A 14,266-nucleotide genomic window follows, 5' to 3' on the forward strand; every position below is an offset into this window, starting at 1 on the left:
CATTCAATAGAAGTATACCAAATTATGAGTGGCATAGATAGGGTAAATGCAAGCAGGCTTTTTCCACAGAGGTTGGGGGAGACTAGAACTAGAGGTTATGGGTTAAGGGTGAAAGGTGAAATGTTTTAAGTTAACATTAGGGGGAATTTCTTCACTCAGAGGTTGTGTGAGTGTGGAATGAGCTGCCAGCGGAAGTGGTGGATGTGGATTCAATTTCAACATTTAAGAGAAATTGGATAGATACACAGAACGGAGGGGTATGGTCTGGGTGCAGTCAAATTAATAGTTTTGCATGGACTAGATGGCCCGAAAAGCCTGTTTCTGTATGAAAGTGAAATACCATAAGATATGGTCTTACCAAATTTGAGTCCCAAATCAGTGAGGATTGTATTGGGAGCAGCTAGCAAGTGTCGCCACACTTCCCGCAACAACATAGCAACACACCTCACTAACCATAACCCGTATGTTTTTTGGAATCTGGGAGGAAACCCACACAGTCAAGGGGAGAATGTACAAACTCCTTGCAGACAGCAGTGGGAATTGAACCCCGTCATATTATCTGTTATGCTACCATGCCACTTTAGATTAAATGAGACCAAGGAGGTTCATTTCTAACTCATTGATTAAGGTGGAATGGATTACAAGGGAAGTTCTGCACTTCTCCTGTGAAACTTTAATTTACACTTTCTCTTCACTACTAATTACACCATGGTGAAATATCTGCTGTACACAATTTTATTGTGATCTAACATTCTATTTGATCATAGATGTATCAGTGAAAGAACTACTTAAAAGGTGCAGTAATATGATGCATCTGAAAACCAGAATAACTTGAAACAACATCACTTTCTGAAGGAAAGAGATCATGGGATCAGTCTTGGGAATACACAGCTGTTCCTATTTGTCAGCAGTTTAAACACTTCATCCAAAGGCAAAGCTGTATCAACATTCAGAGGCATTCTGGCCAACATCACAGCACCTTCTGTAAAACTTGAGAGGGGATGAGCTTTTCTGTAAGACTCTGGGTGTCTGTCCACCTTCATGTCAGTGGACAGATGGAGCTTGGCAGTCTGTGGTGAGCACAACTCCAGCAAGGAGGCACATCTCAGGAAGATTTTCTTGTGTCCAACATGGGCCCTCCCATCTGTGCTGGATGCCAGCTGTGGAAAGAAATCCAGTATGACTAAATGACAGAGACCACTCAACTGTTTCAGATTTACTATAATTCTCATAGAAACAGCAGGAAATTCATCTTTGCAGTTTATTATTCTCTCAAGGATAATGAATGTACCATTAAGTATAAGAGGCATAGAATGAGTGGAAACATTTTCCCCAGGTGGAAATGGCTCATACTAGGGGGGCATAATTTTAAGGTGGTCGGAAGAAAGTATAGGAAAGATATCGGAGGCGGGTTATTTTTAAACACAGAGAGTGGTGAGTGTGTGGAACGCACTGCCAGGGGTGGTGGTAGACCAGACACATTAGAGACATTTAACAGACACTTAGGTAGGCACATGGGTGATAGAAAAATGATGGGGTATGTGGGGGGAAGAGATTAGATTGATCTTGGAGTAGGTTAAAGGGTCGGCACAACATTGGGAGCCACAGGCCTGTACTGTGCTGTATTGTTCAGGTATTGTACAGGTTAAGGAAATTATTACCCTTCAACCATCAGGCTCCTGAACCACTGAACACTGAACTGATTCCACAAACTATGGACTCACTTTCAAGGACTCTACAACTCAGGTTCTCAGTATTTACTATTTATTTATTGTTTTTTTTTCTTATTTGCAGTTTGTCTGGTTTTGCATATTGGCTATTTGTCGTCCTTGTAGTTTTTTAATGATTCTGTCGTATTCCTTTGTTCTACTGTGAGTGTCAGCAAGAAAATGATGACATACTGTGTACTACTACTTTGGTAATAAATTTACTTTGAACTTTGTTCTACATTTGATATATAGCATTAGAATTGTACCACATCTGCAGTTACCTCCTATAAGCTAACAACTGGATTCACACTCTGCTCATTTTGGTGTTACCACAAGATCAGTGGAATGAAGACTGGCCATTGAGTCACCCAGCACCTTGAAACAACCCACAGGAGGGGAGTATAAGTCATGAGAGGACATAATTCTAAGGTGATTGGAGGGGGAGGATATCACAGGTGCTCTTTTCACATAGAAAGTGGAAAGTTCATGAAATGCACTGCTAGGGGTAGTGGTGCTGGTGGTACATAGAACGTAGAAATCTACAGCACATTATAGGCCCTTCGGCCCATGTCGTTGTGCTGACCATGTAACCTAGAAACTGCCTAGAATTTCCCTAGCGCATTGCACTCTATTTTTCTAAGCTCCATGTACCTAGCTAAGTCTCTTAAAAGACCCTCTTGTATCCACCTCCACCACCATCGCTGACAGTGCATTCCACACAGCCACCACTCCCTGTGTGGAAAAACATACCCCTGACACCCCCTTGCACCTACTTCCACGCACCTTAAAACTCTGCCCCCTCGTGTTAGCCATTTCAGCCCTGGGAAAAAGCCTCTGACTATCCGCACGATCAATACGTCTCATCATCTTATACACCTCTATCAAATAACCTCTCATCCTCCGTCACTCCAGGGAGAAAAGGCTGAGTTCACTCAACCTATTCTCATAAGGCATGCTCCCCAATCCAGGTATTGAACTGAATTGGCTTTATTACTTACATCCTTCATATACACGAGGAGTAAAAATCTTTATGTTACATCTCTGTCTGAATGTGCAATGTGCAATTTATAGTAATTTATAATAAACAGCATGCACAACAGGACAGTCAATATAACAGAAATACAATTGTATCCGCATGAATTAATCGGTCTGATGGCCTGGTGGAAGAAGCTGTCCCGGAGCCTGTTGGTCCTGGTTTTTATGCTGCACTACCATTTCCCGGATGGTAGCAGCTGGAACAGTTTGTAGTTGGGGCAACTCGGGTCCCCAATGATCCTTCGGGCCCTTTTTAAACACCTGTCTTTGTAAATGTCCTGAATAGTGGGAAGTTCATTAACACCCTCAGATGTGCTGGGCTGTCCGCACCACTCTCTGCAGAGTCCTGCGATTGAGGGAAGTACAGTTCCCAGACTAGGCAGTGATGCAGCCAGTCAGGATGCTCTCAGTTGTGCCCCTGTAGAAAGTTCTTAGCATTTGGGGGCCCATACCAAACTTCTCCAACCATTGGAGGTGAAAGAGCCTCAGTTTCTGAGGTGAAAGATATATTAGGGACATTTAAGAAACTTAGATAGGCACATAGATGATAGAGAAATGGAGGGTTATGTAGGAGAGAAAGTTTAGACTGCTCTTAGAGAAGGATAAAAGGTCGGCACAATATTGCAGGCCAAAGGGCCTGTACCGTGCTATAATGTCCTATGTACTATAGGAGACATTTGTTAACCTTAGATTGGTTAATCCATTTAGGTGTGAGGAAGCAATGACAATAAATCTACTTCAAATAAAAACAACATAGTGGAAACACTCTGCAGTTCAGGTAGTATTTGTGGAGAGAGGAACAGTTAACTTTCCAGTCCTGATGAAGGGTCTCAGCCTGAAACGTTGAGTTTACTCTTTTCCATAGATGCTGCCTGGCCTGCTGAGTTCCTCCAGCATTTTGTGTGTGTTGCTCTGGATTTCCAGCATCTGCAGATTTTCTTGTGTTTGTAACTCTTCAGGTAAATGGAGGATGAGAGGAGGGAACTAAGGGGAAAGACTGGGATAGGGCAAAGGACAGGGGTGCATACATGACCAGAGAGCTGATAGCACAGGACTTCGCAGGCTGGTAAAGATGTTAGGAAGTCTAAAGAACAGAATGAGTAACAACTTTGGCAAGATGTCCAAAGGGTCTTTTGTACTCCTTACAATCTATTGGTTCCACATTCTCCTGCTAAAGGCTTTCTCAATTTAAATGGGAGGCCTCCCACTCTCCACCAAATCTCCAAATTATTTTAACAGCCCACCTAACTAATGCAAACAGTCTGATTAGACAATTGCCAGTTTACAAACTACTCAACTTATGGACACACCTACATAGAACTAGCTCCCATAATATTATTGAATTCAAATGTCCAACATACAGTACATTTGCTCATATCTATAACAGAACTAATTTCCTCTCTCCACTTCTAATAATTGTACTATCGTGTCAGTCTTATATGCTTTTGATGCGTTCGTTGCAAAAGTCAGAGTTATACAGCACAGAAACAGACACTTTGGTCCAATTCAGACCAGGAAGGGGCAGTGGTTAACATATAACACTATTACAGCACTAGCAACCTGGGATCAATTCTGCTGCCAGAAGGAGGTTGCATGCTCTCCTTGTGACCACGTGGGTTTCCTCCCACAGTCCAAAGATGTATGGGTCAGTAGGTTAATTGGTCACATGAATGTAACTGGCTTGTTGGGCTGGAAAGGCCTGTGACTGTGCTGTATCTCTAAATAAAAATAAAAGATACCCACCTAACTAGTCCTAGTTGCCTGCACTGGGCCCAAATCCCTCTAAATCTTTTCTGTCAGTGTACTTATCCAGATGACTTTTGCATGTTGTTATTATACCTACCTCAATCACTTCCTCTGGCAACTCAATCCATATACTCACCACCTCCTGTATGATGAAGTTGCACCTTAGGTTCCTTTTAAATCTTTAACCTCTCACCTTAAACATATGCCCTCTCATTTATATTTCTCCTCCCCTGGTAAAAACAGCAGTACTGCAGAGTGATGGAGATGCTGCCCGGCCTGCCGAGTTCCTCCAGCATTTTGTGTATGTTGCTCGGATTTCCAGCATCTGCAGATTCTCTCATTTGTGACTGGATTACTACTCTGTGGTCTCTTCCAGGGATGCCTACCCTGAAAAAGTTTAAATCTTCCCTTTGATTGGAATTCAGTGAAACCCTCTCACACTTCTCCCCCTCTGTAATCTCTGCCGCCTCCTATAGTCCTGCCAAACGGTGTCAGCCTGAAACATCGACTGTACTCTTTTCCACAGATGCTGCCTGGCCTGCTGAGTTCCTCCAGCGTTTTGTTTGTGTTGTTAGGAATTTATTCATGGTTATTATTCTGGATCACTCCTGCCTCCTAGAGGTGGTAGTGAACAGCATAAGGGAGAAGGTAAGAAAAGATATCAGTCTTCCTACTGACGCACACCAACCCAGAACCCTTCACCCACTCCCCCACCCTCCTCCCCCCAAAGCTTCCACGCAGGGGTGTCTGGGACCCCCAGATAGGAGAGGGATGAGTACGGCAGACAGAAGGTCTGGGATTTTCTAGATCAGTTCTAGAAAACTATTTTTCTTGTCAGTCAAATAGATGGTCCCATTCCTACAAACTGCACTTAGCTGTCAGGCTAGATGTTTGTGTTCAAATGTTTGCAACGCTACTTAATCTTAAAACTCTCTAGCTGACAAACCTGCAGGAACAGTGGTTCCAACACAAGTTATTTAGAAACTAAGTTGTCTGTCTGTCTGTCTGCATCTTGTTTTACGGCGGTTGGCATCCAGCTTAATGGTGCATTACTGCCACCCTCTGCTCCAGAATGTGCACTAGACATATATTCTAAATCCCTTCACCCAATCGCACACACACACAAACCTACACTTTACCCTCCCATCTTTGACCATCCCAGTACCCTATTCCTGTCTATCCGTCATATCCTATAAAAAAACCCCTGTACCGCTTAAAAACGTTAAAAATACCCAGACTTGTGCTCTCTCACCCATGCCCAGCAACCCTTCCAATGTGAATTCCTGCACCCCCAATTCCCTTAATTTAATTCTCATCATCTCTCTCTGTATCCCATACTTCCTGCAACACAAAACTACATGTTCTACTGACTCCTCTCCCTGACATTCCTCACACAATCCTGTCTGGTGTTTCCCTATCATTTTCAATGTTTTGTTTAATGCACGATGCCCCAGCCTTAACCTAGTCCACACAGTTTCCTCTCTTCTGTTTCCATTACCTACCCTAGTACCTGCAACACTCTTTTGTATTTGATATAAATGCCTCCCTTTCCCCTCCCTGTCCCATCTTTCTTGCCACATTCGGTTGACTTTTTCCCAGATTACACACTTAACCTCTGCTTTACTGATACTAATGTGCATTTCCACATTTTCTTTCTTTAACGCCCTCTTTGCCAACTCATCCACCCTCTCATTCCCCTTCACCCCTACATATGCTGGAACCCATAGAAATTTTACCTGACCTCCCTGATTTGCAATTCTTGTAACTAACTGAAGGACTTCATAAAGTACATCTTGCCCACTGTTTGTGTGAAAAGACCTTAAACTTGCTAGAACTGAGGATGAATCTGAACGTATCAATGCTTTGACTCGTCTGGCTTTCAAAGATGACCTAAAGAACTGACCAAGGGCTGAGAGACCCGCCTCCGCAGACAGGCTATTGGCTCTGGCGATAAAAATCTGACCTTTGAATTCGCAGCGTCGGTCATCGATTCCGGGTAGGATGAGTGACGTCCACGGAGCCAATATCATAAATTAATGCCTCTGGCATCAAAATCTTTAAACCCAGATCTGCAGTTCTATAGTAAATGGGTACCCCTGAAAAAAATAAACAATTCTAGGTTTATGTGGAATTCATTACCACACAACGACTGCGGGGACTGTCATTGGGTATATTTAAAGTAGAGGTTCATAGGTTTTTGATTATGCAGGGCATCAAGATGAAGGCAGGAGAATGGGGCTGAACGGTAAAATAAATCAGCCAGGATAAAATGGCGGAACGGACGATGGGCCGAATTGCCTAATTCTGCTTCTATGTCTCACGGCCATTTAAAGTACTCCCTTTGCAATAACGTGGGATAGTGCAAGCGTTTAATTGCATCGTTCGCCAGTAATGTTAACGCCGCTACTGAAAATGATGTGTTTGATACAAACCTCGTGGCGAATGCAATGACGGCCGACGCAGGAGCCAGCGCCCGCTACCCCGCATCTCTACTCCAGTGCCGCTCCCATCTCCTACAGGACGTAGATAATGTAGGAGAGAATTACCAGACTGACGATGGCAAACAACATCAGCAGGAAGACGTCCAGCATCGTAAACCGGCCGTAGCAGGATAGCGAGTGGAAAGGACACTGTGATGATTCGGCAACTGGTGTAGAACTGTGTGGTCCGGGGAAGCGGAGACGCACTGGAGAAAGTGAGACACCACGAGCATTCCAAGAGAAATGCACTTTACCACACTTGCATTTATATGGCGCCTCTCGGAATAGCTAGGCAAACATCTCAAGGTGTTTTACAGCTAATATTTTTTGTGAAGTGTATTTATTGTTATAATGCAATTAATTCGTGCGGAGCAAGTTGTCACGAACAGTGTCGTGTTTGTAACGTTGGTAACTGGATCAGTATTGTACTGAACTTATTTTTGAAGCAGGGTCTTTTATAAGCATTAGTAAGTCGGTTTCTTCTTGTACCGAGCTGCAGTGAAAAATTTGTTATAGAGTCACAGAGCGCTACAGCACAGAAACGGACCCTTCGGCCCATCTAGTCCGTGCTGAATTATTGTTACATACGCTTCATAGAGATAAATTCATTACAACAGTGCTTAGAGGTAGTACGAGGTAAAAACATCAGAATTCAGTGTAACATTTACAGCGAAAGGGCAGTGCAGGTAGCAGTAAGGTGCAAGGTCACGAAGAGGTAGATTGTGAGGTCAAGAGTCTACCTATTGTACGAGATAATTTTAATAGATACAGTGGACAGCCAGAGACTTTTTTTTGCCCAGGACGGAAATGGCTATTACAAGGGGGCATAATCTTAAGGTGATTGAAGGAAAGTATAAAGGGGATAATAGAGGTAGTGTTTTTTTAACACAAAGTATGGTAGGTGTGTGGAACCATAAGATTTAGGCCATTTGGCCCATCGGGTTTGCTCCAACATTTCAGCATGGCTACCCAATTTCCCTCTCAGCCCTAATTGCCCACCTTCTCCCCATATCCCTTTATGCATTACCAGGGCTGATGGTAGATGAGGGTCACTTATGAGACTCTTGGATAGGCATGTGCATGATAGAAAAATGGAGGGGTAAGTAGGAGGAAAGGGTTAGATTAATCTTAGAGTAGGTTAAAGGATCAGCCCAACGTTGTGGGCCAAAGGGCCTGTACTATAATGTTCTATGTTCTAAGAGATTTATTTAATAGACTTGCAGTTCTTGACCGTGGTGATGTGTGCTTTCAGGCTTTTGTATCTTTTGCCCAATGGGAAAGGGGAGAAGAATGCACAGGATGGGAGGGGATCTTTGATTATGTGAAAACAAAAGATTCTGTAGATGTTGGAATTCTTGAGCAACACACACAAAATGCTGGAAAGACTCTGAGGTCAAGCTGCATTTATGGAAAGGAATAAACAGTCCTGATAAAGGGTCTCGCCCCACAATATCAGCTGTTTATCCTCTCTCCATAGATGCTGCCTGACCTGCTGCATTTTGTGTTTATTGTTTGGAATAAGCCTGCAAGTGTATAACTGACCATAAGGTCTTCCACAGGAAGCTTAGCTAAATTAAACATTGGTCTATTAGAGAATGAGATTAGGGAATTAATTAACAGAAACAAGGAAATGGCAGAGACTTTGAACAAATAAATTTATGCATTACCACATTGTGATAAAAGCATTCCAACAATACAATGAGAGGGTAACAGTACTAGGCAAAATAATAGGTCATAAACTAAGCTGCAATGAGAACACTGAGAAGCTACAATGTAATGTTAAATATCTGGAATTGGAATGCAAGATAGAAAGATATAATTTGGCAGGCAGAGTTTTAAAAATGCACCAAAACAATGGTGGGAAATTGCAGATCTCTGAGATGGAAAGGGATTTGGCTGTTCTAAGGCATAATCAGAATCAGGCTTATTATCACTATTTTTATTTACTTTTTATTCAGAGATACTGTACAGCATGGCAATAGGCCTTTCCTACCGAAAGAGCCTACACTACACAATTACACCCAAGTTGTCAATTACCCTACTAACTCAGGTCTTTGGACTGTGGGCATATGTCATGAAATTTGTTGTTTTGTGACAGCAGTACAATGCAAGATGTAAAATTTACTGTTTCAAAACAAAATGAATAAATAGTGCAAAAGAGAAATTGAGGATTCATAGACTATTCAGAAATCTGTCGACGGAGGAGAAGAAGCTGTCCCTAAATCACTGAGTACGTGTCTTGAGGCTCCTGTGCCTCCTCCCTGATGGTGGTAATAAAAAGAGGGCGTTACCAGGCTGGTGAGGGTTTTTAATGAGGCATTGCCTTTTGAAGATGTCCTCAAAGGTTGGGAGGTTGTCCCTGTGATGGCGCTGGTGGCTGAGTCTACAACCCTCTGCAGCCGCTTGAAATCCTGTGCATTGCAGCCCTCGTAACTAGCAAGAGCTGCAACCAGCCAGAATGTTCTCCACTGTACAGCTGTAGAAATTTGCCAGAGCCTTCAGGATGTACCAAATCCCCTCAAAACTCATCATTAAGTATAACCTCCTTCATGATCGCATTATGTTGGGCCTGGTTTATAAATCAGGTTCAAGCAGTAAGCAGGAAAGCATAATGAACACTTTTGTTTATAGCGTGTGGAACTAAATAGAGTGAGGGAGATTGTTTTCATTTACAGGGGGTACTGATAAAAATACCTCTGGAGTACTGTGCTCAGTATTGGTATTATTTAAGGATGGATCTTAATTTGCTGAAGATAGTTTAGAGAAATTTTACTGGATTAATACTCAGAATGAGCAGCTTGTCTTAGACTGAGAGGGTTTGGTGTGTAATGACTGAAGTTATGAAGAATGACAGATGACTTGTTGAAACCTATAAGATCCAGAGCAGTCCTCACAGACGAATAGTGAAGAAGACACGTTTTCCTTGTGACCTTGTAGGTTTCCTCCAAGTGCTCTGGTTTTCTCCCACATCTCAATGGGCTGGTAGGTTAATTGGCCACTGCCTGTGTGTAGGTGGTTTATGGAATGAATCTGGGTGAAGTTGATGAGTGCTTATAAAACTGAGGCTTTATAAGGCAGTAGTCAGACTGCACTTGGAGTATTGTGAGCAGTTGTGGGCCCCTCATCTAAGAAGGGATGTGCATTGGAGAGGGTCCAGAGGAAATTTACAAGAATGATCCTAGGAATGAAAAGAGTTAATGTATCAGGAGCATTTGATGGCTCTGGGCCTGTGCTCACTGGAGTTTAGAAGAGGGGGGGGGTATCTCATTAAAACATATCAAATATTGAAAGGCCTCGATAGAGTGGATGTGGAGAGGTTGCTTCCAGTACTGGAGGCATTCTAAGACCAGAGGGACATCCCTTTATAATGGAGATGGGGAGGAATTCTTTAGCCAGAGGGTGGAGGATCTGTGGATTTCTTTGCCACAGACGGCTGTGGAGGCCAAGTCATTGGGTATATTCAAAGTGGAGTTTGATGGATTCTTGATTAGTAAGGGTGTCAGTGGTTACGGGGAGAAGGCAGAGATAATAAATCAGTCCTGATGGAATGGCAGAGCAGACTCAATGGGCTGAATGGCCATATTACGTTTCTATGGGGGGAGAAAAACATTCACCCCAGTTTTCTGCCCTACACACCAATAACCATCAAAAATAGATTATTCAGCTGCAATCTCATTGCTCATTAAACCTATGATGCTACTTTCAAGGAAGATTTTTCAAAACAATCTACAAGAAAGACAAAATTAAATAAATAAAATCCACATTGGTTCTCACCTTTAAGTTTATTGACAATTTGTCATGTAAAGATCATGCCAAAAAATACATTTTTCCTAAAAACTGCAAGCATGGTAATGAAGAATTCAGAAGAGCGAAAACATGCTTCATTTGATTCACAGATGTGCAGTATTTTATGCAGATAGCAGCACCCATTTTCCCCTCCCCTTCTTAATTTCCAAACTAACAACTGCCTTTGAAACATACTTAAGTTTTGTGATGGACTATGCAAAAGGTCATTTCTCAACCCAGGTTTACACAAGACAACTGGAGGCCATTTGCTTCACTGAGGAAAGTCCACTGATTGTAAGATACAACTTTTGTGGTGGTTGGGGAAGTGGGTACCGAGACGGACCTCTATTCTTCCACCCAAAGATGATCCAAAGGACTTCTCAGGAAAACAACACTTAAGGTCTCTCACCTATGGGATTAATTTGCCCAACACAACAGCATGTTTTGATGGAAAGGCAGCTTAGACATAACTGCTCCCTTTGTACAGAGTTGCATGTTAAATGAACAACTCAGAGACCTAAGTTAAGCTCAGGTGCTAACATTTCGCAGGTACACAGGGAAGCTCAATAGCATCCTTAGCAAAGCTAAGCTGAACTTGATAAAGCGCAACTTCAAAAAAACAAAAATTTCTAACCAATTAATTAGCAATTATAACTGCAGGTTTCAAATTAAACAGCATGCTAAGATGAAGCAGTTAATGTACTGATTCCATGGAATGTTAAGTCATTAATATTGGCACGCAGTGTCTGCACGTTTGTGCTTGTATACAAATCTTCAGTGGTCCAGTAGTATTGGTACCTGAATTTTAACATCACAGCTAGTTAGATAAGATTCTTGACAATTTCACAAGAGAAGTCAATTCCAGAAAAATGGAAATATGAGATCATAATCCAATCACTACAAAGCACAACTAAATATCAGTGCCTGGACCGGATTTGAGGCTAGTAGAATAAACACTGTTGCAATTCAGTAATTTATTGACTAAAGTACAGCTCTTTCATATTTATTCATTATAAACTGAAAATAAAACGTACACCACTTTGTGCCTTAAGAGGTTTTCAAAGTATGCAGAGTCATTTTCTGTAGATGAGGAATGCTGGTAGATCCAGTGTTGGACTGGATTTAATAAATGTTGTGCCAATGACCAACAGGAATGGTTCAGTTAATTTCTATAATTCCAGTCACCACAGTCACTGTTTGAATTAATGACTTCTTGATGTTTAAGAAAGTGTTTGTTGTTCCAAAGAACAGTCTGAACTTCTAAATGATCACTTAAATTGGAATAGTTAGCTAGGGACAGTTTTCATCACATGAGAAGGGACAAAGATTAGTAAAAAGATTCCAGGCCAGTTCCTAAGAGCCACTCAATGCCCAGACAGCATTCTGCTGTTTGTACAACTTTATAGAAAAAGACAAAAATTCCTCAGGAATTTTTTTTTCCCCCAGCATCAGGCTGTTTCACATTAGTTTCAATATTATATTAAAAGTTAACACACTCAAGAGTTTAGAAAGCTATGCAAATTAATCCCTGTAAAAGTCTTCCAGCTTTTCATCGAATTAAGTAGAGCTGTTAACTTAAGTCTTTGCAGGTTTCATTTCAATGACATAAAATGCTTATCCATTTTATGTACATTAGTTGGGTCTCATCTGCTTATGTGATTAAGCTTTGAAATAGTTCAAACCTAAAGGGAGAAGGAAGGCAGACAGCCACAAACTGTGCTTGACTGGGTTAAATATTCTTTTTACATGGATTTTACTGGAGTACTGATCTTATTATTAAATCTGAAATCTGCAGGGTATAGCGTTGCCAAACCAAAGCATGATTCCCACACCAACTCATAACACTGGAACATATTACTTCCATACCTCCTTCCTCCAATTTTAAAACTGACCCTATGTTGCTCTAGACTGACTTCTAGCACAGAAGCATGGTCACTATTGTACGTTATTACAAGGACTGAAGGACTGTTACAGAAGGGGATGGCAATGGCTGCCTTATCCACCAGCCTCCCCTGGAGAGTGGCTGAAGTCCTGTGGCAAACTCTGAAACAACTAGGATCTGATGATACTGATGAGGTATGGATGGCCGCAGGAATCCCTCTACTCTGACTTGCATTTCCTCATATTGCTTAAAGAAAAAAAATGGCAAGAGCATAAAACAATTTGATTGGACACAAAGGCTTGAGATTCCTGGGCCAATGAGAACTGGGTATTGATTTTCGTGAACTATTTGGCGAGAAATATTACTCCCAGAGCCAAGTGATGTCAATGCACTCACTAGGCTAACATCCAAAGAATGAAATGAGTAGAATTGAAGTGCCCTGACTGCTCAGGCAATCCAATCCTCACTGTGTCCAAACAGACACACTAGTTTACCCAGCCAGCAACAGAACGATCCTGGATGTTGCAGCAACTTGCAAGGTAATACTGATGTTACATTTCCCTGTATTGATGAGGGCTGCTTGGACACATCTGGCTATAGTAATCCAGAGACAAGAATTTCCTCTTCAGCATCTGCAAGGTGCAGTGATCAGAGCGGTCATTTAATAATTGGAGGAGTGAGGGGGGAGCAATACAGAGCATTAAATGGCTTTGCAAAATAATTATCTCTTATCCAATCTAGTTAAGCCAAAGAAAATTTGACTATATTCCAGCAACATGAAAAATAACAGAGAAAGCTATATTATGCATTTAGAATCACAATTTTAAATTTTTTAAAACCTAAATTTGTCATCAAATCATTGTTGGGATTCATACTGTTATTTTTTTTATATAATACAGAAAATCAAAGCATAAGCAGGCATCAATCTTGGCTCCGTTACACTGCTTCCACGTAGTTCGCTGGGAGCATGCCAGTGTCCCCTGTTCTCTCCACGGTACCATACATCCACCCTTCGTCAATCTGCTGAACATCAATGATCAAGTCGCCATCTTGGAATGAGATCTCATCATCGTCAGCTGCCGAGTAGTCATACACAGCTCGGAATCTCTTCTGCAAAGCAATAAAAGAGAATACACACAAAATGCTGGAGGAACTAGCAGGCCAGGCAGCATCTTTGGAAAAGAGTAAATAGTCAACATTTTGGGCCAAAACCCTTCATCAGGACTGGAAGAGAAGGGAAGAAGTCAGAATAAGAAGGTGGAGGGAGCAGGGAAGGGCGTGAAGTAAGGAGCTGGGAAGTTGATCGGTGAAAGAGATAAAGGATTGGAGAAGGGGGAATCTGATAGAAGAGGAGAAAAGGCCACGGAAGAAAGGGAAGGGGGATGGGCACCAGAGGGAGGTGTTTTTGTGGTGGACAGAGCATAGGTGCTCGGCAAAGTGGTCTTCCAATCTACATCAAGTCTCACTGATATACAGGAGACCACACCAGGAGCACCAGATACAGTAGATGATCCCAACAGACACACTAGTAAGGTGTTGCCTTATCTGGAGGGACTATTTGGGGCCCTGAATAGTTGTGAGGGAGGAGGTGTAGGGGCAAGTGTAGCACTTGTTCTGCTTACAAGGAT

At 42.1% G+C, this 14,266-nt stretch overlaps 1 protein-coding gene across 2 annotated transcripts in view; it reads right to left on the bottom strand.

The window, feature by feature from the left end:
- Window positions 1-649: 649 nt before the first annotated feature.
- Window positions 650-14,266, bottom strand: part of lasp1 (LIM and SH3 protein 1) — a 196,336-nt gene continuing 182,719 nt past the window's right edge. The window contains exons 7-8 of one of the 2 annotated variants that reach the window (XR_010016496.1): window positions 6,454-6,586; window positions 650-1,160 (exon numbers count right to left, since the gene is read on the bottom strand). Coding sequence is in view for 1 of the 2 variants with exons in the window: in XM_063037182.1 (XP_062893252.1) it covers window positions 13,575-13,748 (174 nt within the window). In the remaining variant the exon portion in view is untranslated. Of the gene's footprint in view, window positions 1,161-6,453; window positions 6,587-11,557; window positions 13,749-14,266 lie in introns of those variants that run through there. The other variant, XM_063037182.1, reaches the window with a different exon arrangement.

Source organism: Mobula hypostoma, chromosome X1 (assembly GCF_963921235.1).
Source record: "Mobula hypostoma chromosome X1, sMobHyp1.1, whole genome shotgun sequence".
Classification (NCBI taxonomy): domain Eukaryota; kingdom Metazoa; phylum Chordata; class Chondrichthyes; order Myliobatiformes; family Myliobatidae; genus Mobula; species Mobula hypostoma.